The sequence below is a fragment of the Triturus cristatus genome, chromosome 8, assembly GCF_964204655.1.
Source record: "Triturus cristatus chromosome 8, aTriCri1.1, whole genome shotgun sequence".
In the NCBI taxonomy this organism is placed as follows: domain Eukaryota; kingdom Metazoa; phylum Chordata; class Amphibia; order Caudata; family Salamandridae; genus Triturus; species Triturus cristatus.
This window is the reverse complement of record NC_140591.1, coordinates 36,547,603-36,574,425: the sequence shown is the minus strand read 5'-3', so window position 1 is coordinate 36,574,425 and position 26,823 is coordinate 36,547,603. Positions and strand designations below refer to the sequence as shown.

Genomic DNA, 26,823 nt, shown 5'->3' with positions numbered 1-26,823 from the left:
TCACTATCTGTAATAGGTGGAGATTTTTATTTATATATTTCTATATATTTTATAGGAGTTTAGGGTGAACTGCACTTTTATTTAAGTAGCGCAATAATTGATAGGTACATGAATAATATTAACATTAATGAAAATAATTGTAGAAAACATTAAAAACAGAACAATTAGGTAAATGAAAATAATATTCAAGAATAATAAACATAAAAAGATATACAATTTAAAACATAACAGCAAGTAAAAGTAACAGCTAAATTAAATTAGCAAACTCCAATTAAAATAAAAGTATGGAAAGGGTTACTCTTGAAAGATATTATATTTACTATGCCTACTCAACATAAACAAATTCATTGAAAATATTAGACTTCAGACTCCAGTCCGAGCAACAGTACAGAAACGTTTGGATTTCGCAAAGGTAAGACTTCCTATTCCCACTCTTATTTAAGCAGCACAAGGAAAAATGTTGGACCTCAGGGAGGCTACATTTACTATTTCACTCCAATCTAAGCAGCAGTATAGAAAATATTGGACTTCAGAAGGGTTGGAATTAGTATCCCCACTCTGATCTAGGCAACAGTAGAGTTACTCTTTCCACTTCAGTCTAAGCAACAGTAGGGAAAGTGTTGGACTTGGACAGGCCAGATTTGCTACTTCCACTTCAATTTAAGTAACAGAGTGGTTCAGTTTACTATTTCTACTTCAGTCCAAGCACAAGTAGGGAAGGCGTTGAACTTCCGAGCAGTCAAATTTACTGTTCCCATTCCATCCTAAGTAAAAGTAGGAAAACGGTTGAGTTTTGGAGGGGTTAGATTTACTCTTCCCACTGCAATGTAAGCAAAGCTGGGAAAGTGTTGGACTTCAGAGGAATTAGATTTACTAGTCCCACCCCTATATATACAACAGAAGGAAAAGCATTGGACTTTAAAGGGGTTAGATTTAATACTCTCACTCCATCCTAAGTAACAGTATGGAAAGCGTTGGACTTTGAAAGGGTCCATTTTACTATCCCCACTCTAATTAAGCAACAATAAGGAAAGCATTGGAATTGCATTGCCTAAATTTACTATTCCCACTCCAATCTGTGCAACATTAGGGAAAGTGTTGGACTTCAGGAAGGTTACATATAGCAATCCTACAGTCATTAAAAAATATTTTAATATGTAAAAACTTAAAATAATTAACCATATTTAAAGTAAAAAATATATTTTGTATAAATTTAAATAGGATGCTAAATGTATTCTAAATATACAAAAAATGTATAAACAAATGAAATATTGAACTAAACATACATAGAATTCGCTTCTCTCGCTACTACTGAAAAAAAAACACAAGCACAAGAAGATAAATTGAATTATAAATAATAAAATAATAAAATGTATATAAAATAAATAAAATGAAACATACAAATTATAAATGATAAATATAATATGCACTTGTTTATAAAGATTACTAATTATTTCATACATGGGGGCTGATTATGATGTTGGTCATAAAGCCTCCGAACTTGGGTCGGAGGCTTTACGGCCGACATCATTGGTTTCAAGTCCGGCCGGCTGATTCCAATAATCGGTCAGAATCAAAACCTGACAGTCATTCTGGCTGGCTTCCAACAGGCTCAAGGAGCCTGTCGGCCACTCGGAACCGGCCTGTAATCTATATGGACGGAGGTTTAAGCCATCTGGATTACGATGCAAGGTTTACAGCTCGGTTTCCACGCCAACCTTTCTGACATAGAAACCCTGTTGGAAAGCGTGTTTGGGAGCCCCTAGCAGGGCTTGCTTTCCCTTGCTGCCTCCGGTTGCAGGCCGAGGGGGCAGCTATGGTGTCCTACTGTTAATCCCTGCACACCATGGCAGGCACCTTAAGCTAGTGCATGACTATCGATTTATGCTTCTCTATTCCTGAACAAAGGATTCACCAGCCACTTTTAGGAAGCCTAGTTGTATACCCCCACACAACGATGTAAAACATTTGCCCTCACCTCTCAAAAATGTTTTTGTTAACATTGCAAAAGGCTCTTATAGTTGAAGTAGGAGCATTCTGAGATTTGTATTCCCATTAAAAAGACAGCTGTACATCAGCCAAAGTGACTTTCTCTATACTTATGCAATGAGCATACCAGTTAAGTTCAGGAATAACATTTGTAAGACTTTTGTATATGATTTGGCCTTCAAATAATAAGACCTTAAACCCCAAGGACGTTTGTTGCAGTTGACCTGGGCACTTCTGAGAAGGTGCCTTTTTCCATGAAGAAGGTTGATGCACCACACAGCCAAACTACCTTTTCCTACTCTTGTAAAAAAAACAAAAAACATAAGCCCTGTTTAACAATTTGTATTCTACACTCTAAATATAAAAGGTTGGTTCTCAAATGGGTGTTTCAACTTTGTGACAATTTCCCATTTTTTACCTGGGCACATTTTTGAGAATGTGTCTTTTTAAATAAAAAGGCGGATCTACCACTGCCAGCTTGATTGTTTTCTACATTTGCACAAAGGACAGCTAGCCCCATTCTGGAAAAACCACTTATAGAGTTTGTGTTTCCAAACACATTAAATGTTTTTAGTTTGTTAAACAAGGTTTATGTACATATATATAGGTATTTATGTACCTATATATAGGTAGAGTATGAGCCTGGGTAGCTAGAAAGAGCCCCAAGAGCGGGTAGAATAAATACTTGAGAGAAATAGGAGATTTATGAGGGAAGTACCATTACATTCTTGAATTATAGAGACGAAAATTATAAAAATGTGCCAGTTCCTAAGTCAATTTCTCTATTGTAATAATCCTAAAGGGTCAGATCAAATCAGCCTGGGGAGTTTGTTGCAATCAGAATTACAGTTGTATCTTCCTGATGGAGACTAGATTTCATAAGAGGGTGGCTAGAAAAGAAAATGAGCACTCAGATACTTGGATGTTTAAGGAAGTGTGAATCTTCCTGAAGGGACACAGTTTAAATCAGTTAATGCTTCGTTTTAAGTGGGATTAATAGTTATGAAATAATTCCAGTCTATCTCTGGTGTTGGCTTAAGTAGCACTATATATCACATCACATCATCTCATGTGCCTATATAAAGTACACATTCACACCTACGGGTATCTTGGTGTTGACTACCATATGTTTATTGTTATCCAAGTAAATGGTACTTATTTTATGTACCTTTCAAGTATGGAAGACTGAGTGGAACACAAGGATTCAAACATGTGAGAGAGAGGTGAAACACATATTCCACAAGAGGATTCATTAGTTTAATAAGTCACCAGACTAAAATAATCCATATGGATCCTTCAACTTACCTATCATAACACATCAAAGTGAAGACTTGAACATGACTATAATCACACACTATCTCTGTGCACTCTCCCTGTGCATACCTATAATCACACACTATCTCTGTGGGGACCTGGACATCCCTTTAATCACACACTATCTCTCCGGGAACCTGGGCATGTCTATATTCACACACATTCTCTTTGGGGACCTTGGTAATACTATAGTCAAACACTATCTCTGTGGGGACCTGGGCATGTCTATAATCACACACTATCTCTGTGGGGACCTGGACATGTCTATAATTACACACTATCTCTGTGGGGACCTGGGCATGTCTATAATCACACACTATCCCTGTGGGGACCTGGCCATCCCTTTAATCACACACTATCTCTGTGCGAACCTGGGCATGTCTATAATCACACACATTCTCTTTGGCGACCATGGTAATACTATAGTAACACACTATCACTCCGGGATCGTGGACAGCTCTATCATCACACTATATCTCTGTGGGGACCTGTGCTTCACTTTAATCCAACAATACCTCTTCAGGACTTGAGCATGTCTATAATCACACACTATCTGTGCCTTCAACTCAACATCACTGTAATCACATACCATTTTTGCAGGGATCTGAGTATGACTAAGATAATACACCATTTCTCCAGGAACCTGAATATTTCTATCATAACCCTCTCTTTATAGGGAGTTGAACGTGACTATCATAACACTATCTATATGGGGACCTGAATATGATTGTAACCACACATTGTCTCTGTGAGGACTTAAACATACCTATAAATATACACTATCCATGAGGGGAACTTAAATATGAATATAAATTCACTCTATCGGGACTGGAGAGTGATTATAATGTAATGCTATATCTGTGGTGACCTGGGCACAACAGGGATGGCATACTATTTATTCATGAATATCAGGATAAGTATCACTGTATATGGAGGACTTGAATATAAATAGCATACCACTGTCTACATGGGGACTTGAACATGACTATAATCGCACACTATCTATGCGGGGACTTGAACACAACTAATCCTACACTATCTCTATGGGGACCTGAGAATTACTGTAAAAACACACTTTTTCTGCATGAACTGCAGCATCACAATCATCGTAGACTATCTCTAGTGGTACTTGAACATGACTATAACCAAACACTATATCTCTATAATATATGACTATAATAATCAGACACTATCTTTTGGAGGATTTGAGCATGACTATAATGACATGCTATCTGTGTAGCAACCTGGGCATCACTCTAGTGACACTATCTCATGCAATATTAGCATAACTATCAAACTCTATCTCTACAGAGAATTGAGCATTATTACAATCACACACCATCTCGGTGGGGGCTTTAACATACATATAATCACACTTGGTCTATGGAGACTTGAGAGTGACAGTAATTAAACACTGTCAGTGGGAATCTGGGCATCAATATAATAATGCACTATCACCGCGGGGGCTTGAAAATGACTTTCACAACACACTCCCTCTGGCAGCTCTAGAACATTACTATAATCCCATGCCATATCTTTGAATACTATTATTGTACAGCCATATCAATAATATGGTTAAGTTGATGTAAAAAAAATAGGTAGTCTTAACTTGACCTTCCCATCTGACCACACTGCATGCTCTTTGGCCTTTACATGAATTTAATAATTAGTTTTTTCCTTATCTCTTAATGTTTGTGAGAACTCGGCAATAGACTAGGTATCTGTAAATCCCTTTCCGTGGACTTTATATACTATATGTTTCTACTGAGAAATGCATTATCAACAAAATCCATTTGCTGGAGGCTCGTAGGATACAAAGAGATATTCATATATGTCTAAACAATCAAGTAATATAGCCAAATCACAGAAAAATAACATTTAGTCATTTGTTTGTGAATGTATTCCATGAGACATGATTATTATTGAGTAAGTCCCCACAAGGATGGTAACACACGTTCAACTCCCCACAAAGATGGTTCTGTGCGCGCTATTAAAAAACAATATATTTGCAAATTTGAAGCAGGATCCTATATAATGATTTTTTTTCTTAACATTTTTCTGTTATCGGTATATTTTTAAAACATTGGGAAAGGTTAGTCCCCACAAGGCAGGTGTTCACACATAGTCCCCACAAGGATGGTAACACGTGTGTGTGTAGAGAATATTTAAACTTTTACAACGCAACGTTATACTAAGCACCAGATAGGGCACAGTAGTCTCGTTATGTAAAGTTATTGATATAAATGCCAGTCTGCTGTGTCCTACAAATGTACCAGGGCACACCGTCCTCCCCTGACCCCACGGAGCGGGCTCGAAGAATGCACCGAGGCGTAACTTTCACCCCGATTCCTTTCGACGGCGAGGCCCAGATATGCCGACATTAGGCTGGATCACTCTGTGCTTCTAAGGTTGGCACCACCCACCCCAACTGCAGCCGAGACTGAACGCAAACCCGTGGCCGCCTCACCCGTGTGCACATGTATACCCACTACTTGCACATGCTGGTAGACTGCAGGGCCGAGGCGCTGGTCCCTCCCGGGCACCAAGTGCTAGATCGACATATTGTAAGTGCCCGGGGAGGGTTGCCAACTGTGGGGGCAGGGAGTACCACAGACGGAAGCACTCGGGCATCGCCCTGCCACAGTAGCACTCCCGAGATTGAACACAATAGCGAGGCTTTGTTGTCAGTGGGGAAAGTGCACACAGGACAGGACACATAGGACAGTGCACAGAGGTGGTGCATTCAGGGCAGTGCACACAGGACAGTACACATACGACAGTGCTCAGAGGTGGTGCATTCAGGGCAGTGCACGCAGGACCGCGCACACAGGAAGGTACACAGGACGTTGCACACAGGACCGTGCACTCATGAGGTTGCGCACATGACAGTGAACACAGGAGGGTGCACACTGGGTGACTGGTGTGCAGCGCTTGCGACTGACCGACTGCGTGCGAGCTAGGTAGATAATGTCTGACCTGTGACTGGGGAAGAGGAGGTGGGCAGTGAGCACGGCGCCAAGGGGTCGCAGCGTTAATGGGGAGAGGGGGAGGAGGTGGTGGGGAGGGTGGGTCTGCTATTGTAAAATAAAAATAAAAAAGCATTCCAAATGCAAGATATAGCAACAAAATACAGTGCAATGCATTCCACACGCAAACGCATACAGTAGTTAAAAAAAAAAAAAGTGCAGCAAGTCAATATTAAGCCCACCGTCTTTAGCCGCCAGTAAAAGATCCAATCCCACTGGGCGTGGCCTAAAGAGGACAGGGTGGCAACCAGGAGGTACTAAAAACCCTCTGGTACAATGAACAAAGGCTGTTCTGAATAATAAGTGATGACCAACGACGCATACCAATCACATTTGCAGGTGGAGCTGAGACAGAGCTTCTGGAATCGTATTGATTCCAAGAAGCCCATGCATGGCGAGTGCAGCGCGTGCGCTGCTTACACCAGGCGAGACCTAAAAACATCCCCCCTTTGGTCTAAAACCGACCCCACCCTGGCGAGTCACCAGGGAAACGCCCAGTGCCCACTATGGCCCGTCCGGCCCTGCTGAATAAAGGTTTATTTCTCCATTTCATCTCTCCGTGTGGGATATAACACAATTTGGCCATGATCTGAGGAACCCTCTCATGCCAGCAAGGACGGCACCTGTACTAGCCCATTGACATGTTTTTTCAGCGCAGGTGAGCGCCGCGTCATGCCGCTTCTGTGTCATTACCCAAACGGCTTCTGGCAGTGCACCTTCAACTCCAATTTTGTTGTATTCAGCTTGCTGGCAATTTCCTGCTCGCGTTTCTGCTGCCGTCAGATACAGGCCTCCCAAGGATCACGTGCACTTCTTTACGAGCTTTATTGACTCCTGATACACGGCACGTCATGCATGGCAGCCACACTTTGGGAACTTCACACGTTCGGAGGTCATATTTTGGGACACCTTGCGTTATTCTCCTGCATTTCAATTTTGGCCTCAGTGTCTGTGAGTTTTTTACATCGTTTATCAGCGACAGGCATGCTAGTAGCTTCAACTAATGCCTGTCATTCGGCGATAGGCACGCTCTGTTTTTGCTATCCTTGTGCCATAAAGTATCACTAGTATGGCAATTCTTTTTTTACATATTCTGATGTTCAATGCCTTGGTGTCTCTCACATAGTTTATCAGCGATAGGCATGTGGTATGTGTGCTTAGAAGCCATCAACAGACTTAAAACCCATTTCAAGGATGACACTAGTATGATTGTTGTGAGGGACAGGTTTTTTTACCAAGAGGTAATCACAATTTGAGTCTATTGACACTTTTATTGCTGAAGTAAGAGTTTTGGCTTAAACTTATGAGTTTGATGACAATCCAGATAATTATTTTAGGGACCGAATTGTCGTAAATTGCTACGGCAAACGTATTCAGGAGAAACTGTTGTGTTGTCACAACCCCAACTTACATGAAACCTTGGAAATAGCCAGGAGAATTGTAAGATCAGTACAGGCATCCAAAGAACATAATGAAGGCAAGGAGCTTGTGGATCATGAACATGTAAATGTGGTGGATGGTAAAGCTAGGCCAAACAATTTGCCGCCCAAGGACAGCAAGAAAAGTGGCAAGTCCATCAATGTTTGCTTCCGATGTGGTTCTTATTCGCATTTGGCCAACGCCAAAGTTTGCCCTGCCCTTGGTAAAACTTGTGCAAAGTGCAAGAAAGTGGGGAATTGTGCCAGGGTGTGCAGGAATGTCCAGAAAATAGTATTCGTCAAGGATGAAGAGCACATTGGAAGTCATAATGAATCAGCGGAGGAAGAAGTGGAACAGAGTTGTAGTATCCACCAAAATGATTGAAACATGAATTGCTTCACCCAGGGGCGGTGAACCTATTTGTGACATTGGCATTGGCAAAGTCATAGGAGGAGTTACGTGTAGGGTTAGTGGGTCACCTATCGCCATAATTACTGATGAACTATATTGGTCAAAGTGGGGGTCAATCCAATTGCTGCCTCCGAACATGCGCACTGTAGCATTTGGAGGGCAAAAGTAATGATTTGATGGGTTATTTTACGGATACACTTACGTTTCAAGATAGGGTCATCAATACTAAAGCTTATGTTGTAAAAAAAAAGGTGAAAACATTTTGGGGTGGAAGGATCAAGGGGTGTTTGCCATGGTGCTGCGTCTAGGCACTCACTGTCTTATTTCTTTAGTCATTCCTTCCACACCTCCTTTGCCTAAACCAGTTAAGCCTCCTTTGCCCGTTTCCAATTTATGAGAGAAGCACAAAGTTCTGTTTGAGGACTGGTTGGGTGTGGTCAAGGGTTTTAAGCATGAAATTTTACTTAAGGACAATGCAGTACCGGTGGTTCACAAAGTCAGGATTGTTACCTTAAGCATGAGGAGTCAGTTAAAGACTCACTTAGCTAACATGTGTTCTGAGACCTGTTGACTTGTCTCAGTGGATTTTACCCATTGTTATAGCCAAGAAAAGGAATGGAGACATGAGACTCTGTGTCGACCTCAGATCCTTGAACAAAATCATCTTGGTAGATTATTTCCCTTTACCTAAGATTCAGAAGATGTTAGCTCAAGTAGGTAGCACCAGATTCTTTTCCACTATAGACCTCAGGGTGGCGTATCATCAAGTGGAACTAAGCATTGGTTCCAGGTCTCTCACAGCATTTAATATGCCTTTTGGGTCATTTAGATGTTTGCGTTTACCTTTTGGGTTGGCCTCAGCTACCTCAGTTTTTTTAACAACTGATTTTATGGCCTGCAAGCAAGTGTTAGCCTATCAGATTAACATTTTGGTGTTTACCAAAACTCAAGAGGAACATTTGCAGGTGTTTGATGAGTTTTGGGGCAAGTTTGGAGACCATGGGTTCACGGTTAATTGCAGTGTTATAGTATCTGAGGTTGTGTCTTGGGGCATGTCTTCTCTGGCACAGGTATCAAACCCAAGGCTAATTTGGTGGATGCAATTCAGTTCAGTCCGGAGCCTGTGGATAAAGATCAATTGAGGCCCTTCCTGGGCCTTTGTGAGTCTTACTCCAGATTCATTGATAATTTTGCCCTTAGAGCGGAACCGCTCAGGAAACTTTTACGCAAGGGTGAAGCATTCGTGTGGAGAGCAGAGGAGCAAGAGGTTTTTGTGGCTTTAAAGAAACTTATTGTAGAGGTTCCTGCCCTTTTTCCTTTCAGAGATGATATGTCCATTGTTACAGTAGATGCCAGTGGTGTCGGTTTAGGGGGGCAGTACTTTCCTAAATGGTGGATGGAAAGGAGAATACAGTTTCCTGAACCTCCAGATGTTTGTCCCAAGCTGAATGTAATTACAGCATTATAGAAAGGGAGGCTCTAGCATGTGTCTGGGCTACCAGGCATTTTGTGACATACCTGTGGGTTGAATTTTTTTTATTGGTCGTGGGTCACAAACCTTTAGTGTTTCTGTTGTCTGAGAAAAACCTGATCAAGGCTAGTACCAGATTCGTGAAACTTCTTGCTCCTTTGTATGAGTTTAATTTTGACGTCAGACACATCCCTGGATCTAAAAATGCTAGAGCAGATATTCTCTCTAGATACCCTGTCAGTGATGGTATTACCAATTCAGAGGATCAGGAAGTCATATGTGTGGTAGGAATGGTGACGGAGTCGTGGCCGTTGAAGTGGCAGTATCTCTGCATGAATGGTATGAATATTCCAAACTGGACAAGTGCCAACTCAGGGTGAAGAAATTTATTGTGAGGGGTTGGCCAAATGAAAGAAATGTGAGCAATGATTTTAAACCTTACTTCAAAGACGAATTATCCATTGAGCTACTTTCCGGGTCGGATGCTAAGATCTTCGGCCCAACATTTGTTAGTGGTGCCAAAATTTCTTCAAGCAAGGAAGGGAGGACGTTCCTTTCAGGTGACTGTAGGCAGATTATGGAACTCACTGCCTCTTTCCCTCACATTTGAACCTGAACTCCTTAGTTTTAGACGCCAACTTAAGACCTGGCCGTTCCATCAATAATTTATGCCGGCCAGGACTGGAAGCTTTCAGGATCTCTCTTCTCAAGGGGTACCTCTTTAGCGCCGGGACACTCTTCTGAGTAGCCGTGCGCTGTACAAATCCCCCATAGCATAACATAACATAACATAACATATTCTAGCCAATATTTTTAAGCTGTTTGATATATACCTGCCAAATGTCCCTAAATTATTGAAAGGAGCCAATAAAACTTATGATTCAAGAGTCAATAAAGTGACCAACTAGCTGAGACATGTAACAGGGTGTAGATTGATAATTTGCGAAGATATTCTGCAGGCAACATGAATTAGCACTGAGCAGAGTACATTCGATAGTATAGGGCTCAAATTAAAGTCGAGTGATTTGGCTAATAGCATTGAAACTGAGGTTTAGGCCACGTATAAACTCACTGATACAACTTAAGTACAATATTCCCTTTATTCAAAGTTGTCATTTTACAGCTGCTCCAGTTGAGTCATCTAATGTCTCCCAGATTGATTGACTGCAGTCCCACACATTGGGAACTTCATGTGATATAACGAAGTTCAAGATGACAACTAAGTTCTCCCAAGGGACGGAGTCTATTTTGCATCTAAGTTTTAGAAGTAAAGCAGAGGCGACAGTATCCAAAATATTGAGACATAAAAGCGTTTCACTTGAATTAACCTGTTGTGAACTTTCAGTCTGGTTTAATGGAAGGAATAAGGAAGCGCCTCTTAGATTTCTATCGTGGAACCTAATGAGCATGCGCTTTCCCAAAGTTATACATTCAGTTTTCAATCACAGCATTTGTCATTGCAGCTTCAGAGTCTCGTTCAATCAAGGGGAAACAGTGTAGGTGTTTTTGATTAAATAAGTGGCTCGGATTTGAAGCTGCTTGTTCAGCAGGGCTAATATATAAATAAAATAATGCAATTCATGTGCTAAGGAAGAATGAAAATGAGCAAAATCGTTTCAATTTCTATATTAATCAGAATACTTGATCACATAGGACCAGGTAACTATCACTTGCCTTTTTTAAAATTACATTATTATGGAACAGACTCATTGTACGGAAAATATCCTGGGTTGTTTTCCTGGAGAGGAAATAAAGGTAAGGTGCTACACAATATCCTCCCAGGAAGAGCCAATGTGGCTTTTTTCCTGAAAGCATAGCAGCCTAGAAGATGGCACAGCCCAGCCTCCTTTGATATGCGGCAACACAGATGGCACAGTCCTTGGCTTAAATCATGCTGGGCACTGTATGATGAATAATGTTGTATAAAAGCAGGGAGTCTGGCTCCCTACCTGCCTCAAGTGTTTTATGGGACTATGGTAGTTTTTTCCCTTCTCATCTGAGATGTCTGTTAAATTGTCTTGTGTATCAGTTGTTTAGTCATGGGGCAAGGATTCCCCCAATGACATGGAGTCCTCATCTCCTCTCCTTTGTCCATGTGAGTTTTAAGGGAGAGGGTGGAGCTCGTTTTCTGGCCCTATGACCTGTAATCATGGTGAGTGCAAGCTGGTCTCTACATTGGTATGAAGAGCCTTGCGGAATCGCTTACGTGTACTAGAGCACAAAGACTTCTTTTTAAATTGGCCTCAGTGGATCCCTGATAGTGAGGCATCCTTTACTCATTTGCTCTATGTAGAGTGGGAAATCAGACTTTACGTAAGTAAACGAGATATGCCTTATTAAACAAAGTTTAACGTGTAAAATAAATGTAGAACCACCTCGGGTTGGCTAACCGCCTTAGTCTACGATATAGGTTTCCTTTCTGTCCGTTTGTGAGACACAGAATCCACCAGGAAGCTTAGTACTCAGCGACGGGTTCTCCCAAAGGACCTGTTTTATCATTATTGGGGCTCATCAGCCAGCTATAGCTTGGTTCTGGTGGCACCGTGCGCACAGGATCCAAGTCATGGGACGGGTGGGCCCAGTCGTGGCCGTGACTAAGCTTTACCTGGCTGATGAGTTCTAATAAGGGGGTAACTGGTTCGGAGTTGTTTAGTTGTTTTAGTTCCTGTTCAGGGAGGACCTGGCCTGGCGGTTTGGGCTGATATGTTGCCATTGAAATCCTGACTGAGGTGGCATGGTGGGCAAAATCAATTACCAGTGCTGAGACTTATTCACACATTCCATCCATCACCTTGCCCGAAGTGTGATGAGCGTGCCCAGTCCATGATCTGTGTCACTAAATTCAAGCTATACTCAATAAGCCCTAATGAGGGCAAAATAAAGTTCTAGGTTGCTTGGGTTCTTGTTCAGAGAGGACCTGGCCTGGTAGTTCAAGCTGGACTGGTCTCTTTATATCCTAAGCGTAACGGTGTGCTTAGATGTAGGTCCCATGCTCACTGTGCCACTGGTACCATGCCATAACTGGCTGGTGAGCCCTAATAAGGGGGAAACAGGTCCTGGGTTGATTGTGTTGCCATTCAAGGCAGTTTGGCCTGGACTGTTCCTATTGGAGCAGAAACACGATTGATTTGCACATGGCGAGGTTCAAACTGAAGTGGCATTGTGGGCAAAAAAAATAATGGATTGGGATGCAGGCCTAGAAAAAACCAGCACTGGCTAAGCCAATAAGTCTCACTTATGCAAGAGCATTGGCTTTGCCAATATGTTTTAGCGATGTTGTATACCAGATTGGCTGCTATTCAGCATGGCTAAAAGTTAGTGGGGTAAAGGAGAGTGGAGTGTCGTATAGTAGAGTTTTATGGAGTTGCGTAGAGTGGCGTGGGGTGGCATACAGTAGAGTTGAGTGACATGGGGAGGAGTGGATTGGATTGTCACGGAGTAGCTTACAGTGTTGTGGAGTGTCTTGGAGGGAGCAGAGTTTTGTACAGTGGAAGGGAGTAGAGTAGAGTTGAGTAGAGTACAGTCCCAGAGTTGAGTAGAGTGGCATAGAGTGTCAAGGAGTGGTGTACGGCAAAGTTTAGTGGTGTAGATGGTGTTACATTGAGTGGAGTAGACAGTTGTATGTAGAGTTGAGTGGCGTAAAGCAGAGTATATTGTCATAGAGTTGAGTGACGTGACGGAGTGTGTCATAAAATAGAGTGGAGTAAAGTGGCATAGAGTGACACAGAGGGAGTTGCATAGAGCGTTGTGGAGTGTAGTAGTGTCGTAGAATGGCATAGAGTGGATTAGAGTGGAGTAGAGTGTCAGTGGAGCAGAGTTGAATAGTGTGGAATATAGAGTATAGTGTCGTATAGTGAAGTGGAGTAGGGTGACCTACAGTGAAGTGGATTAAGTACAGTGGTGCAGAGCAGGTCAGCATAGAGTCCATTGGTTTTGAGTATAGTTGTGTAGAGTGCATTTGCTTAGAGTGTAGTGATTGGCTTAGAAAGCAGTGATGTAGAGTGGCATAGAGTACAGCGATGCATAGCATATTCCAGTGGTGTAGAGTGCAGTGGCATAGAGTGGAGTAATGCAGAGTGGCATAGAGTGACGTGGCATATAGTGGAGTAGTTCAGAGGTGTAGAGTTGAGTGGTGCAGAGGAGAGAGCAGTGGCATGGAGTACAGATTTCCTAGCCTGCATGATTGTCACATGAAGCCTCTCACTTTGAAGTCAGAGAAAGGAAAAAAACCACCAAGCTCCCTGGAAGACAGCTTTACGTTTGACCTCTGTCTTTGAACGCACAGCAAATGTGGCAAGAACAAGATTTAAAGGCCCATTTAGAGAAATTGAGTTTGTGGAAGAATAGAGTAAACATGGTTTGGGCAACGGGAGAGACTAATTGAACCTGGAGAGCCTACAGCAAATAAAACCTCAAATAGAAAGCCAGAAAATGTGAGTTACAAACCACAAACCTAGTGGTAAATAATGGGTGGATGGATTCCTGGGTCAACTTTCTGAAAGTCCCCAAGATGTCTTTAGCTTACCAGACAGCTGCACTGTCTGGTAAGCTGCGACCTTAAAAGGACCTTGTCCCTGGGTTATGGTTTGTCTTGAGCATGATACTGTTTTTTAAACAAACATGTTGTATTTTGTTTTACTTTATGCATTATTGTTTTGTTTTTCATGATTTTGTTATTCTTGGGTTACTTGTAGGCACACTGATGTAAAGATTTCTTCAATAATGTTCTTGCTGTGACATAAAATTCACGATGCATGTTGTTTACAAGGATCTTGAATATCGAAACCCGTCTTGAGTTGCGTTTGTTCCTGTTCAGTGTGAAATTTGCCTTGCAGTTTGAGCTTCACTGTTCTCAATCGAGCAAGATCAAGTCATGTTTGTATAAGGATGGTTCCAGTCTTTTAGAGGCAAAGTGAGCAGTACAACAAATAACTGAAAATCTGTACAGTGGCTGTGATTATTACAGTAACATAAATGTCATCAGACTTAGTGTACATTTAATCGAAATTAGTTATGCCCTTTTCCACGCTGTGTTCTATATGCATCCTATACATTTAGTGATTGCAATTATTTTTATTTCCACAGATAGCAGTCATAAATACGTAATACGATGAAGAAGAACAAGGATGACACCAGAAACCGAACAGCACAGTAAGAGACAGAAGAACTCACACATGAAGAAATGCTACAACTTGCATCAAGAGCAATCCAGTCGCTCCAAGAATCAGATAACAACCATGCAGCATTACCCCTAAGATCTGCATAGTATCAAATTGCAGCATCAGTAGTTGCACTTAACATTCTTTATTAAAGGGTGTGCTGACTATCGAACACGATAAGAACCATGCTTTGGCTTTAGTCCATCATACAATCTGTTGCACTATACCTTATGAACCACAAAAAAAGATCAAATGTGTGCAACACATTAATCGTGAGGCAAACGACTGAAGTTTACAATAATAGAATATTTCAGCTACTTCCAATGCAGAATACTATCCTACTATGCACAGACTTGGCAATGAAGTTCATACTTTGCTTGCATGTGTGGCAAAAATGGCCCAACCTGAAGAGCCCAACATTTTGGGAATTCTTTTGACTAGCCAGTTAATTTTTACTAAGCACATGAAGAAGGTTGTTTCCACTTGGTTTGTAATTCTGGGTATGCTATTCAAATTTTTCCACTGCTACTCATTACCTCTAGGAATACTGTCATCGGACCACTGTTTGGCTTGAGATAGGATTGTGGAAATGTCATAAATTTTGGCTAACCTCGGTATCTTGTGCAAAGGCTTTAAACTGTCCAAAATGTGGCAGCTAGACCGGATGTCTGATTAACCTCGAGAATCTGGGGAAACTTCACTGGCTTCTGGTGAAGAAAGGAGTTTGGTTTAAGACTTTGATTATTTTTTTAAAAAGTTTATTTTTTACTTTACGGAGTTTTATATAGCGCAAACTTGACCCGAAGGTATCAGAGCACTTTACATAGCACCAGTTGCGTTACATGAGGACACATTCATTTTTTTTGTTAGGCATGGGGAGATTAAGTGATTTGCCCAGAATCACAGGATGTTCAGCGTTGTTGCCGAGACTCGAACCCAGTTCCCCAGATTCAAGGACGACTGCCCTAGCCGTTAGGCTTTGTGGATGATACATAAGAGAGGAGTTGACCTATCATGATAGGGGATCATCATAACTTAGATGTAAAATCCAGAATTATGTTCGTAGGAGAAGCCTTTGCTCTGAAAATAAACTTTTAGCAACTATAAAAAGAGTCAATCTTTCTAGGCAAGGAGATAGATCGTACAGGTTTCTTGTACCCTCCCTAAGGACTCCCTTCCAATTGAACTCAGACTTGGCAACAACTTGCTTTCCTTTCTGAAACAGCGTCTGACTTTTTCCAGGGAAATCTAATCTGTTTTTAATTCCTTTTCCGTATTAGAAATACTGTTGTTACTAGAGCTCGGGCAAACTTTGGTTAGCTGTTGCACTTTAGAAAACCCAAGTTAATCAATTAATTGCAATACGTAGTTAGTCAGCAATGATGTATATTCTTTGCTCAGTTATTTGAAAACGTTTAATCAAGATCGAAGATTCATACCTCAGAAGAAACAGCATACGGATTGACAAGGATTCTAGTCACCATTCAACATTATATTTAAAGGTACAAAACACACCTGTTGGAAATACCTCCTATATGTAGTGAATGTTAGTAAATTGTCAGTATTTCAGCAACCACAGTCCGTCAGCATTGTTAGAAGTCCAGCAACAGTCAGTTGCACCCCTTTGATGTGCATGCCAAAATGTGACTAACCCATGGACCTTAAACACTGGAAAAACATCATACATACACAGCAAACAAAAGGTTAGCTTTGGTTTCTACTTGATACTGAAGCAGTATCAGCAAACAGGAGACAGCTCATAAAGGCAGAGTGACTTTGGTAAGTCCATTCATCAAGCATCACAGCTAAAAGTCCTCTCACAAACAATAACAGAAGAAAAACTACACAGGAGAAGTTTTGGTGAGAAAGGGTATCCACTATACTTTGCCAACAACAACCACAAAGATCAAAAACAGATGCATTGAAAGAAAGATGAGTTATAATGCAACATCAGTTCAAGGGGATGATTATGAAACGTCTACAGGAGGACCATCAAATGCATACAGTGAATGTGTAAAGAGCTTTACTCGGGGTACACAACTAAAACGGCATCAGCGAACCCACATAGAGGAAAAACCATACAAATGCGATGAATGTGAAAATAGCTTTGCTCATGCTGGAAATCTTAAGAGTCATCAGAGAGCACACAAGGGGGTGAAATCATACACATGCAGTGAATGTGGCAAGGGCTTTATTCAGTTACGGTCTCTACAGAGCCATCAGCGAACACACACTGGGGAAAAGCCATTCACATGCAGTGAATGTGGAAATAGATTTACTGACTCATTACAGCTCAAGAGGCATCAGCGCAAACACACAGGTGAAAAACCATACAAATGCAGTGAATGTGGAAAGAGCTTTGCTCATTCTGGAAATCTTAAGAGTCATCAGAGAGCACACACAGGGGAAAAATCCTACACATGCAGTGAATGTGGAAAGAACTTTGCTCACTTAGCAAGCCTAAAGTACCATCAGTGGACACACACAGGGGAAAAGCAATATGCATGCAATGAATGTGGAAAGAGCTTTACTACATCAACAATGCTGAAGAAACATCAGCGAGCACACACAGGGGAAAAACCATACATATGCAGTGAATGTGGAAAGTGCTTTCCTTACTTAACAAGCCTAAAGTACCATCATTGGATACACATTGGGGAAAAACCATATACATGCAATGAATGTGGTAAGAGTTTTAAGCAATTAGTGCGTCTAAAGAGCCATGAGCGAACACACACAGGCGAAAAACCTTACCCATGCAGTGAATGTAAAAAGAGCTTTTCTGACTTAACACTCCTAAAGAACCATCATCGGACACACACAGGGGAAAAACCATACCCATGCTGTGAATGTGGAAGGGATTTTAATACAATATCAAATCTAAAGTCTCATCAGCGAACACACACAGGGGAAAAACCATATATATGCAATGAATGTGGAAAGAGCTTTAGTCAATCAGCAGCCCTAAAAATTCATCAGAGAACACATACAGGGGAAAAACCATATACATGCAGTAAATGTGGAAAGAACTTCTCTTACTTTGTAAACCTAAAGAGACATAAACAAACACACACAGGAGAAAGACCATACACCTGCAGTGAATGTGGAAAGAGCTTTACTCAAACATCAACTCTAAAGAACCATCAGCGAACACACACAGGTGAAAAACCATATAAATGCAGTCAATGTGGAAAGAGCTATAGTGATTCAGCAACCCTAAAGATCCATCAGAGAACACACACAGGGGAAAAACCATTTACATGTAATGAATGTGGAAAGAGCCTTGGTAATTTAAAACTCCTAAAGAGCCATCAGCGAACACATACAGGGGAAAAACCATACACATGCTCTGAATGTGGAAAGAATTTTAGTGCAACATCAACTCTAAAGGCTCATCAGCGAATACACACAGGGGAGAAACCATACGCATGCAGTCAATGTGGAAAGAGCTTTACTCAATCTACACACCTGAATAGACATAAACTAACACACACTGGGGAAAAACCATATAATTGCTATGAATGTGGAAAGAGCTTTACTCACTTTGCAAACCTAAAGAGCCATCAGCGAACACACACTGGTGAAAAACCATACACATGTTGTGAATGTGGAAAGAATTTCAATAAAGCATCAACTTTAAAGACTCATCAACTAACACACACCGGGGAAAAACCATATTCATGCAGTGAATGTGGAAAGAGCTTTACTCAATTTATACACCTAAAGAGACATAAACAAACACACTTCTGTAAAACCAAACAGGTGGAAGTAGCCTCAGTCAATTAGCACATCTAAAGAACCACCAGTGAACACACAGGGGTAGAAAAGCATACACCTGGAGGGACTGTAAAAAGAGCTCTATTAAATCAGTGTTTCTAGAGATCCATCAACAGATGCACACAGGCAAAGCTAAAACCTACTATTGTATTGGATATGGGAACAAGTTATTTCATTTTTCATACTTAATTTTGTATCAAAGAATATAAACTTCTCACTTGGCTATCAATTCTAATTCACCATCAGCAAGCACACAAGAAAATATTTTCATCTGCAGTAAACATGAAAGGCCTTTTTTTGGGCTGCTTGCCGTGCAAAGGCTTACAGTCTGTGAAGAAACTGCAAAAAGAAGCTCCCCTGTCAGCTTTCCCAGTGTTCAGTCATAGAAAGCAAAAACATATCATGAAATAGCAGCATGTGCAACTAGAGATTCACAAAGCGTGGAAAACAATGATTGAGAAAAATGTTAATTCTCAGTAAGAGCTTCATGGCTTAAGCAAAAATATTTAAAGAACTGCTGAATGGGCTGCCTATGCAAGTGACCTTACAACTTCTGGAGGTATAGCAGTTTTGAGCAACAGCAGTAAAAAGGGCACTTGCACATAACTAGAGAGATTAATGATATAAATATAAACCCTGTTATTGTAAGGTCCAGACTTTATAGACCTATCAGCGGAGTAAACTCTTAACCAGGGTAAACACACTACAATCAGGAGTTGCAGAGCAGTTTGTGAATTGAAGTTGCAAGAAATTTTGACTGTCTGCTGTGGGGACTTGAAATGGAATTTCCTTTTTTTCTGGAGAGTCCAACAGAGGGCGCTTCAAAGCCTTGCAGTGAAATATAATGTTATACCTGCATTTACCTACTTGTCAGTGTGCTCGGTGTTCATCACTGAGCAGACGGGCATGGGATTAAGAAATTAAGTCCCATCCCCATGCCCCAGCAACGATGAACGCCCTTTTTAAGTGAAGAAATTATGTGACTTGTAGAATGAGAACAGCACTTTGTATTGGTCCCAAAAGCAAAGAAAAACAATGTATGCAATTTTTTCTACTTGTTTATTAAGGAAAAGGCGTTATGCACCGGTTGGTACCACAGACAGATTTTTGTGCTAGGGCTTCTCAGTTGTATAAATTGAATACATGACAAGCCAACAAAATACCTTGGCTTGTGACAAAAAATTTTCAAAAACCAAAACTTCCTGTTGCTTATAAAATACCAATTAACTGATTTTGTTTCATACATTAGAACACTGGACTTCGGCTTTATCCTGAAGAAACTCATTGCCAAAAAAACAAAGGCTGCAGGGTAGCAGCTCTCTCTTCTAGAGAAAATTAAACGGTTTCTTCTAGAAAACAGCATCAGAACTTCCATTCAACCCCTCGTACTCGCTCATCTGGATGCGATAACCTCTTGCTCCACGGCCTCTCAAACTCCGCACTGGCACTCCTTAAAGGCATTATAGACAAAGCAGCACATTTTATCTAGGGCCTGAAGAAATATGATCACATCACCCCTATCCTGAAGAAAATCCAATAGCTCCCTGGCCGGCTTGCACCCTCCTCAAAATCACTTGCATAATTTACAAAGCCATCACAACCAGCACCCGACTCATCTTGTGGCTCTCACACGCCTGTAGCCAGGACACCAGCAGACAACAGGCAGTTTCTATCTAAACACACAGGATATGGACCAACATCCCCGTATCCATGAGGATCACCCCAACGCTGCTCCAATTTACGAAAAAGATGAAGACTCACATATTTAAGGCATACTACTCCACAGTGCATTAACTGTCTAGAAACCAACCACCTCCTATCACCCATTGACTGTAAGCTCTCTCTGACCCTGTACGGTGCTCTGCTAGCTTTTGAGTACATTCACCCTATAAAAATGGGTGGATGGTACGTAATCAAACTGTCCAACCTTTACATGTGGCATTTGGATAAAATGTTTTTTCTTGTTTTGTAGACACAGCAAACTATTATGAATTAGTGACAGTTTTTGCTCTGTTTACCATTGAAAAAATATCTCCTTTCTCACAAAAGGTTGGTGGAGAAGTGTAGCTCACTGGTTAGAGGAGGCGTACCCTGAAGCAGAGGTCAGACCCGGGACCAGGGTTCGATTCCCGACGCAGCAGGGACCGGAGCCCAATTGTCCACGGACTCGATAATTCTCGCTTCGGTGCCCACTCTAAGCACGAGTTCACACTATGCAGCTCTGGGCAACAAGCTTGCTTAATCTCCACAATGGCCCCCCGCGGCGGGATGCCTGGCTTTCACCTTGGGGATGCCCAGTACGGGTTATCTCACAGGGAAAAACCAGGATGGGTTCCCAATGCAAGCGCCGAGATGCCCAAGGGTAAGTCGAGCGCTATATAAGAACACACATACATACATACAAACAGCAAAAAGGATGCATGTAGATTTGCAATGTTTTTTCACAAATGCAAAAGGTTTTTGTAACATGACTAAATTTTGCTATGCCCAAGTGAAAGCAGATCATGAAATCTCTCCTAGTACTACGGGGTCATGACAGCTCGTTTCTGAGCAAAATGTACCAGTGTTGTAGTCTAGTAACTGTGCGAGAGTAATTCATAATCATGAAATGAATATGATATAGGCTTTGAACAGCCATTACATTAAAAGCCTACTTATGGTACTAAGCATTGACAAAGAAATCTGGTGGAGGATCTTAGGTTAAGTTTTTTTTAAGTCTGTTAAGTTTCATTTAATATAAAGTAAAATAAAGTTAATCCTTATTGGTATTCATATTTGTTAATGAAGATGATTTTATTAATCTTGTAACCTGTTTTGTGTTAATTTTAATGACATTTTTCGCAATTCCCTATTGTTTTTCCAAGTCACAACATCCATTTAAACTTGACAATGCTTAATTAGCTTACAGATGAGAAATGCCAATAAGGCTGACATCCAAGTGATCACAATTCTCATCTATGTTCAAATAAATAAGATTGTTGAGTGCTCCTTGGCAGGTGCCATGGCAGCAGCTGAATGACCTAATCTGGAGTCAGAAGATGTGCTGGGTAGGTGCTTTTGTTAACTAGAATGCCAGAAATTATGTTCAATCCTGCCATGATGTGCATCTGAAACATGCCCATAATGAGGCACTATCCACAAGAAAAACGGATACCAAACCAAACCCCGTGATCGGATATTGTTAAATTATTTGTCATCAAAGGTAAAATGTACAGACCTATCTAAAAACACACAGTATTTAATAATGCATCATGGAAAATGCTCAGTAGGCGTACAGATTTTTATTTTGGTAAAATGTACAGACCTATCTTAAAACACACAGTATTTAATAATGCATCATGGAAAATGCTCAATAGGCGTACAGATTTTTATTTTTAATAACATGTAAAGTATTCTGCATTTTTGCATTCAGGAGCACCTAGACATCCCAAGTATCCACATTTATGACATATCACAACCACCATGAAGACCCCAGCCCTATTAACGATACTTTGAGATCTATCTTGACAGTGGCCTGAGGAAACACTTTAATTTTTAAAAGCCAGAGGGCTGCAAACTGTAAATTAGACTCTGTAAGGCAAATAAATATATTCAATGTTCGTGTTTCACAGTCCTAGCTGAATAATGCGCTAACCACCTCACCATAAAGCACAAAAACAGTCTTTTATTTAAGAATTTACTGCAGAAATCTTTTACAACTGAAGGATTTCTTAGGGAACAGTGTAGGACAAATCACATCTACGTTCTCAATATCATATGGTGCTTCCAGTTTGTTGCTGATTACCTTGTAAACTTCCATCTCTTTTTGGCCATTTGGACTGCGACCCTCAAAAGATTGACTACAATGAAAGGAGATTGAATGCACTTGTTCCTTGCAGCTGGTCTTTAAATGCTCAGCACTGTACCCATCTTGGGTAGCAGCCATGCCTGGTCCAGCACCAAGCAGTCAGTCTTTGGTTTGGGTGCTCCAAAGACCCTTCCTGGTGATGCCACTACTAAGATGAACAGGATTCAACAAAACAACATGATATAAAAAGTGTCTAGCTTCCTTGATGGAATCTCCGAGGTGACTGTGGCTCCTAGCTCAGCACTCAAACCGGCTAAGCAAAATTAATGCACAGCACCTGTAGGAAATGGCCCCCTCCAATGACTATTTATCTCCTAATCAGAGTAATGGTTTATCAATGTCAGACTTTAAATGGTCCTTGCCTGCAGACTGATGTGCAGACTCTTGCCCTGTGGGTGGTGGCTTTGGGGAAAGATCCCATCTCCCCTACAGTGCTTCTTTTGTTTTCTTGCTCTGATGATAATTTTTATCAAGCTGGAGAGCCAGCATCAATATATCAGTCATCAGTGACACAATTATTTATAAGAATTCATACAAGACAATACATACATTATGTCAGTCAATACCATCAGTAACTTGAACTTGGACAAGATAAGACTTTATACACATATGGTATCAAAACAAAGTAATAGTAACTCATTAATATTCTGATAGGAACCATACCCAAGTATCTATAGCAGCTACAATAACCATGCAGCACTATTCATAGCCTACTAAGGCTCTGCTCTCAAGTACCAGGACACAAAGGACAGCCCAATGTCTAGGTGTATTCAGACATCTTGGCTCTCTCTGGAAGTTGACCCGAAAATAGACTGCCAGAGATACATGTCCCTCTGGTAGCTCCAGCGTTCTGAAGGGTTCCACGTTGATGTCTGGTGGAGTCCTGAAGAGGATTCCTGCTTTTTACGTGCAATACTTGCAACCCGTATTCTCATAGGTAGGAAAGTGCAGAGATATGGTTGATTCCCCAAAGATACCTAAATACTAAACAGCAGGATTGCAGAGTGCTTCATATAAAACTATTTCTATGCAAAAGGCATCTACCACCTGATATGTAATTTAATTAATCCAAGGATCTTCTGTTGCTGTTCCAAGTCCATTTCACCTAATTATGCAATTCAGATGCAAGACAAGCTCCCTGCTTGACCCTGCCAATTTTAGCAAAGTTTACCATGACACCCACCGCATGCAGGTAATGGCTGGTAATGGTGCTCGCGGTGACTTTCAGCACCATTGACATTGGCTGGAGATTGTGGCAAGTAGTTTGCAGCTCCGACAGAATCTCCCCTGGATGAGGTGGAGTCTTGCTGCCTGACTCAAATTGCTGGTCCCTAGGAGCTGCCTATAAATACATGGGTAGGAAACAGTAGGATACAAGGCACAGGCTGCACTGGTTGGGGGACTGTGGCCTGCAGCATTACTGGAACACTATGCACTGTGGCAATTCCTAGGACAGAAACCCAGTGGTAATAGATCCATCCACTAAGGCAGGTGTGCTTGGTTCCGTCTGAAAGAAGGTAGCTTTGGCAGTGGCAAGAATGGGCTCACTAAAAATGAATGCCCAGAGTGAACCGAACCCCAGACCTAGCAGTCCATAACAGTCTGTTGAAAGGGATAAGGGGTGTACTAAAGTTCTGATAGAAGTAGCCACTTCCAAACCCGCGACTCAGTTCAGAGGCACGCAATGCATTATTAGGTTCATGAAATGTACAGCTGGACAGGTGTGGAATCAATTTTGTTTGGCGATTTATTGTGCTTGAAAGGTACTGAAGTTTCTGCCTGAGCTCTGGTGTCTGACTGTATATCTAAGCATGAATACTAGCAGCGGTGAGCCCTAAAGGGCATGGGGGCGTTGACCCGCTAATATTTAGGGCCCCTGATACCCCTATTAAACATGAATAAGTTTGTGTGAAATAGTTGTCCCTTTTTTTTCTTTTCTCTCTGCCCACAGCAGTCACCTTTCAGCCAGAGGTTGGGTTGCCTTACCCAAGTCAGGACGCAGAAGCCAGATGATGTGGGCCTGTCATGTGATTTTTGTTTTGTGCTGGCGACAGGCACGTGGGTAATTTGATATTGTTATTTAAACATGTACACATATAAATGTATGTTGTGTTCCCTGCGAGAGGCGATTGTGGATTCCAGGTTCAGATGAGGCATTCCTGAACGGGGATCCTGTCTGGCCGGTCGCAGGACATCGTAGGTGTTACATCTGAATAAACTGACTTGTGAATTCATGCTTTAATGGTCATCGCTTCGTTACATATCGGCGACCAGCGGACCTTGCATCACTATTCACCCACTGATGCCTTTTTGGGAGTTTATTACCTTTTTATCACACTTTGCCAAAACACCGCTTCAGCTGGATTTATTTAATACTTTTTTGCCCCACAACGTCTTCATTTGCAGACACCAGGCACACGTCCTCTGCATTTTCTGGAGTGGATTTGTTTATTTCTACTTTTGGATTCGACACAGGTATCGTGGTTCGTGCACTCACGCATGCTGGTGAGCGCACACCAACATCCCAGAGTGCAACGTCCTAACGTCACATCATCGGTCAACGTGTCGGCCATATTACTTCAGGGCATTTCTGACATTGTGTCAAGTTTCAGCAGTTTCACCGGTGACCGCTCCTAGCACTTGCCACAAGTGTCCATTGCTCCTTACAGTTGCTACCGAAACAATTTCTTCTTTCATCACTGCTAAGGTAATGACTGGTGGGCAGCTGACAAGGTGTTTTGGCTTCCTAACAGTTATTATGTGGTACATTTTTCTTCTGCATATTATTACTTTCTGCAGCAGCTTTGAGTACATCTAACTTTAAGTTACAAATCGGCTTTCTGTGACACAGCAACCCCTCAACAAATCACCCAGCCACCTCCCTTTTTGGCCAAACTTAGCAAGCTAACCATCAAATGGTCACAATGGCTTAGATTTTGGAAATTATATTGTAGCCATTGAGGCAGGTAATTACAGCCTCCAGCAATAGTTTGAATGATTGTATGGCAGTTTGGGTCTCGCAGAACAGAAAATATTTGACAGTTTGCCTTCCACATTACCGCCCGCAGCCCAGTCTGGGGCTACTCAATGGAATATATATGTTGAAGTGCTCGAGCGATTTATGAAAACAATTTTCAGAGGAACCTAGTATTATGTTAGTGCCATAATTTTTTCAAATGTAAGCAAGCTGCGGATGAAGGAGAAGAGGAATATGTTACTGCGCTTGGGATCTTAGCTTCCACTTGTGGTTTTGGTTAGAATGTAGACACAAGTATACATGATCAATTTGTGTTCAGGTGCTCTTCCCGCAAAATTCAAGAAAGATTACTTAGTTGCCGCAATCCTGCATTTAATGAGATCATTGACCTTGCCAAACGCGTTGAACAATCTCTTTATCTCATTGAAAGTTCTATATGCTGAGGCTTCAGTGAATGCACTGTCTGCTAATGAGATTTGCCAGGCTCAGCCTGTATGTTTGGTGAATAATTGAAACTGAAACTATGAAGGTGAACAGCTGAAAACTCCTCCAACCGTGTGTTTCAGGTGTGGTTCTAAGAGCCACATTAGCAATTTTACAGGATGTCCAGCCATTGGGAAACGTTACCTCTCTCACAAGAAAATAGGCCATTTCCAGTCAGTCTGCAGAAGTAGCAAGAACAGTACTGTCAGAATTAGCAGTGTGGATACTGACATTGATAATTGTGCTGAGTCCATCAATAATCTTGTTTTGCCAATAGAATGCAATTTTATTTGTACATCCATTATGGATCCCACCTGTGAAGCCTTGATAGATGGTGTCACATTAAAATTCAAGGCTGACTCAGGATCTCCAATTAACATCCAGAAAGATATTACTTTTCACGAGCACTGGCATGGATCTTTGACACCTACTGATGTAAACCTCCAGGTATTTAGCAAGAGAGACATAGAGATGCTGGGTTTATTGTTGGCCAAAGTATTTTGCATGGGTAGGGAAACTACCACCAAGATCTATGTAGCTGTGAAAGTAAAAACATTTTGGCGTAGCGGGATTTGGCCAAAATGGGCTTACTATTTAAAGCAGGTGATGACATGCTTATTGTATTAGGGGAGTTACCGCCGATTAGGTCTGTGGAGTAACAGATCCTGATAAAGACAGTCTGGCTGAATTTAAATAATTTTTCTATGAAGAAGTGGGTAGTGTAATTGCCTCTGAGCACTGCATTAGACTCAAACCTCAAGTCCAACCGGTGGTGCACAAGGTGAGACTGGTTCCAGTGAGTGTCAGAGAAGAATTGAAACTCACGTTGCAGGATTTGGGCTCTTAAGGCATTATTGAGCTTTGTGACTCTTGAGTTTGCGTCGCACCCATTGTGGCCGTGCGCAAGAGGTCTGGGGTCATCAGACTCTGTGCTGACTTGAGGAGCCTAA

At 41.5% G+C, this 26,823-nt stretch overlaps 1 protein-coding gene across 1 annotated transcript in view; it reads left to right on the top strand.

Moving 5' to 3' along the window:
- The window catches only part of LOC146799906 (uncharacterized), a 49,488-nt gene extending 28,154 nt beyond the window's left edge, over window positions 1-21,334 (top strand). The window contains exon 2 of the mRNA XM_085620833.1: window positions 14,716-21,334. Within this exon, the coding sequence (XP_085476959.1) occupies window positions 16,722-18,575 (1,854 nt within the window). The 5' untranslated portion in view covers window positions 14,716-16,721 and the 3' untranslated portion in view covers window positions 18,576-21,334. The remainder of the gene's footprint in view (window positions 1-14,715) is intronic.
- The last annotated feature ends 5,489 nt before the right edge of the window (window positions 21,335-26,823 follow it).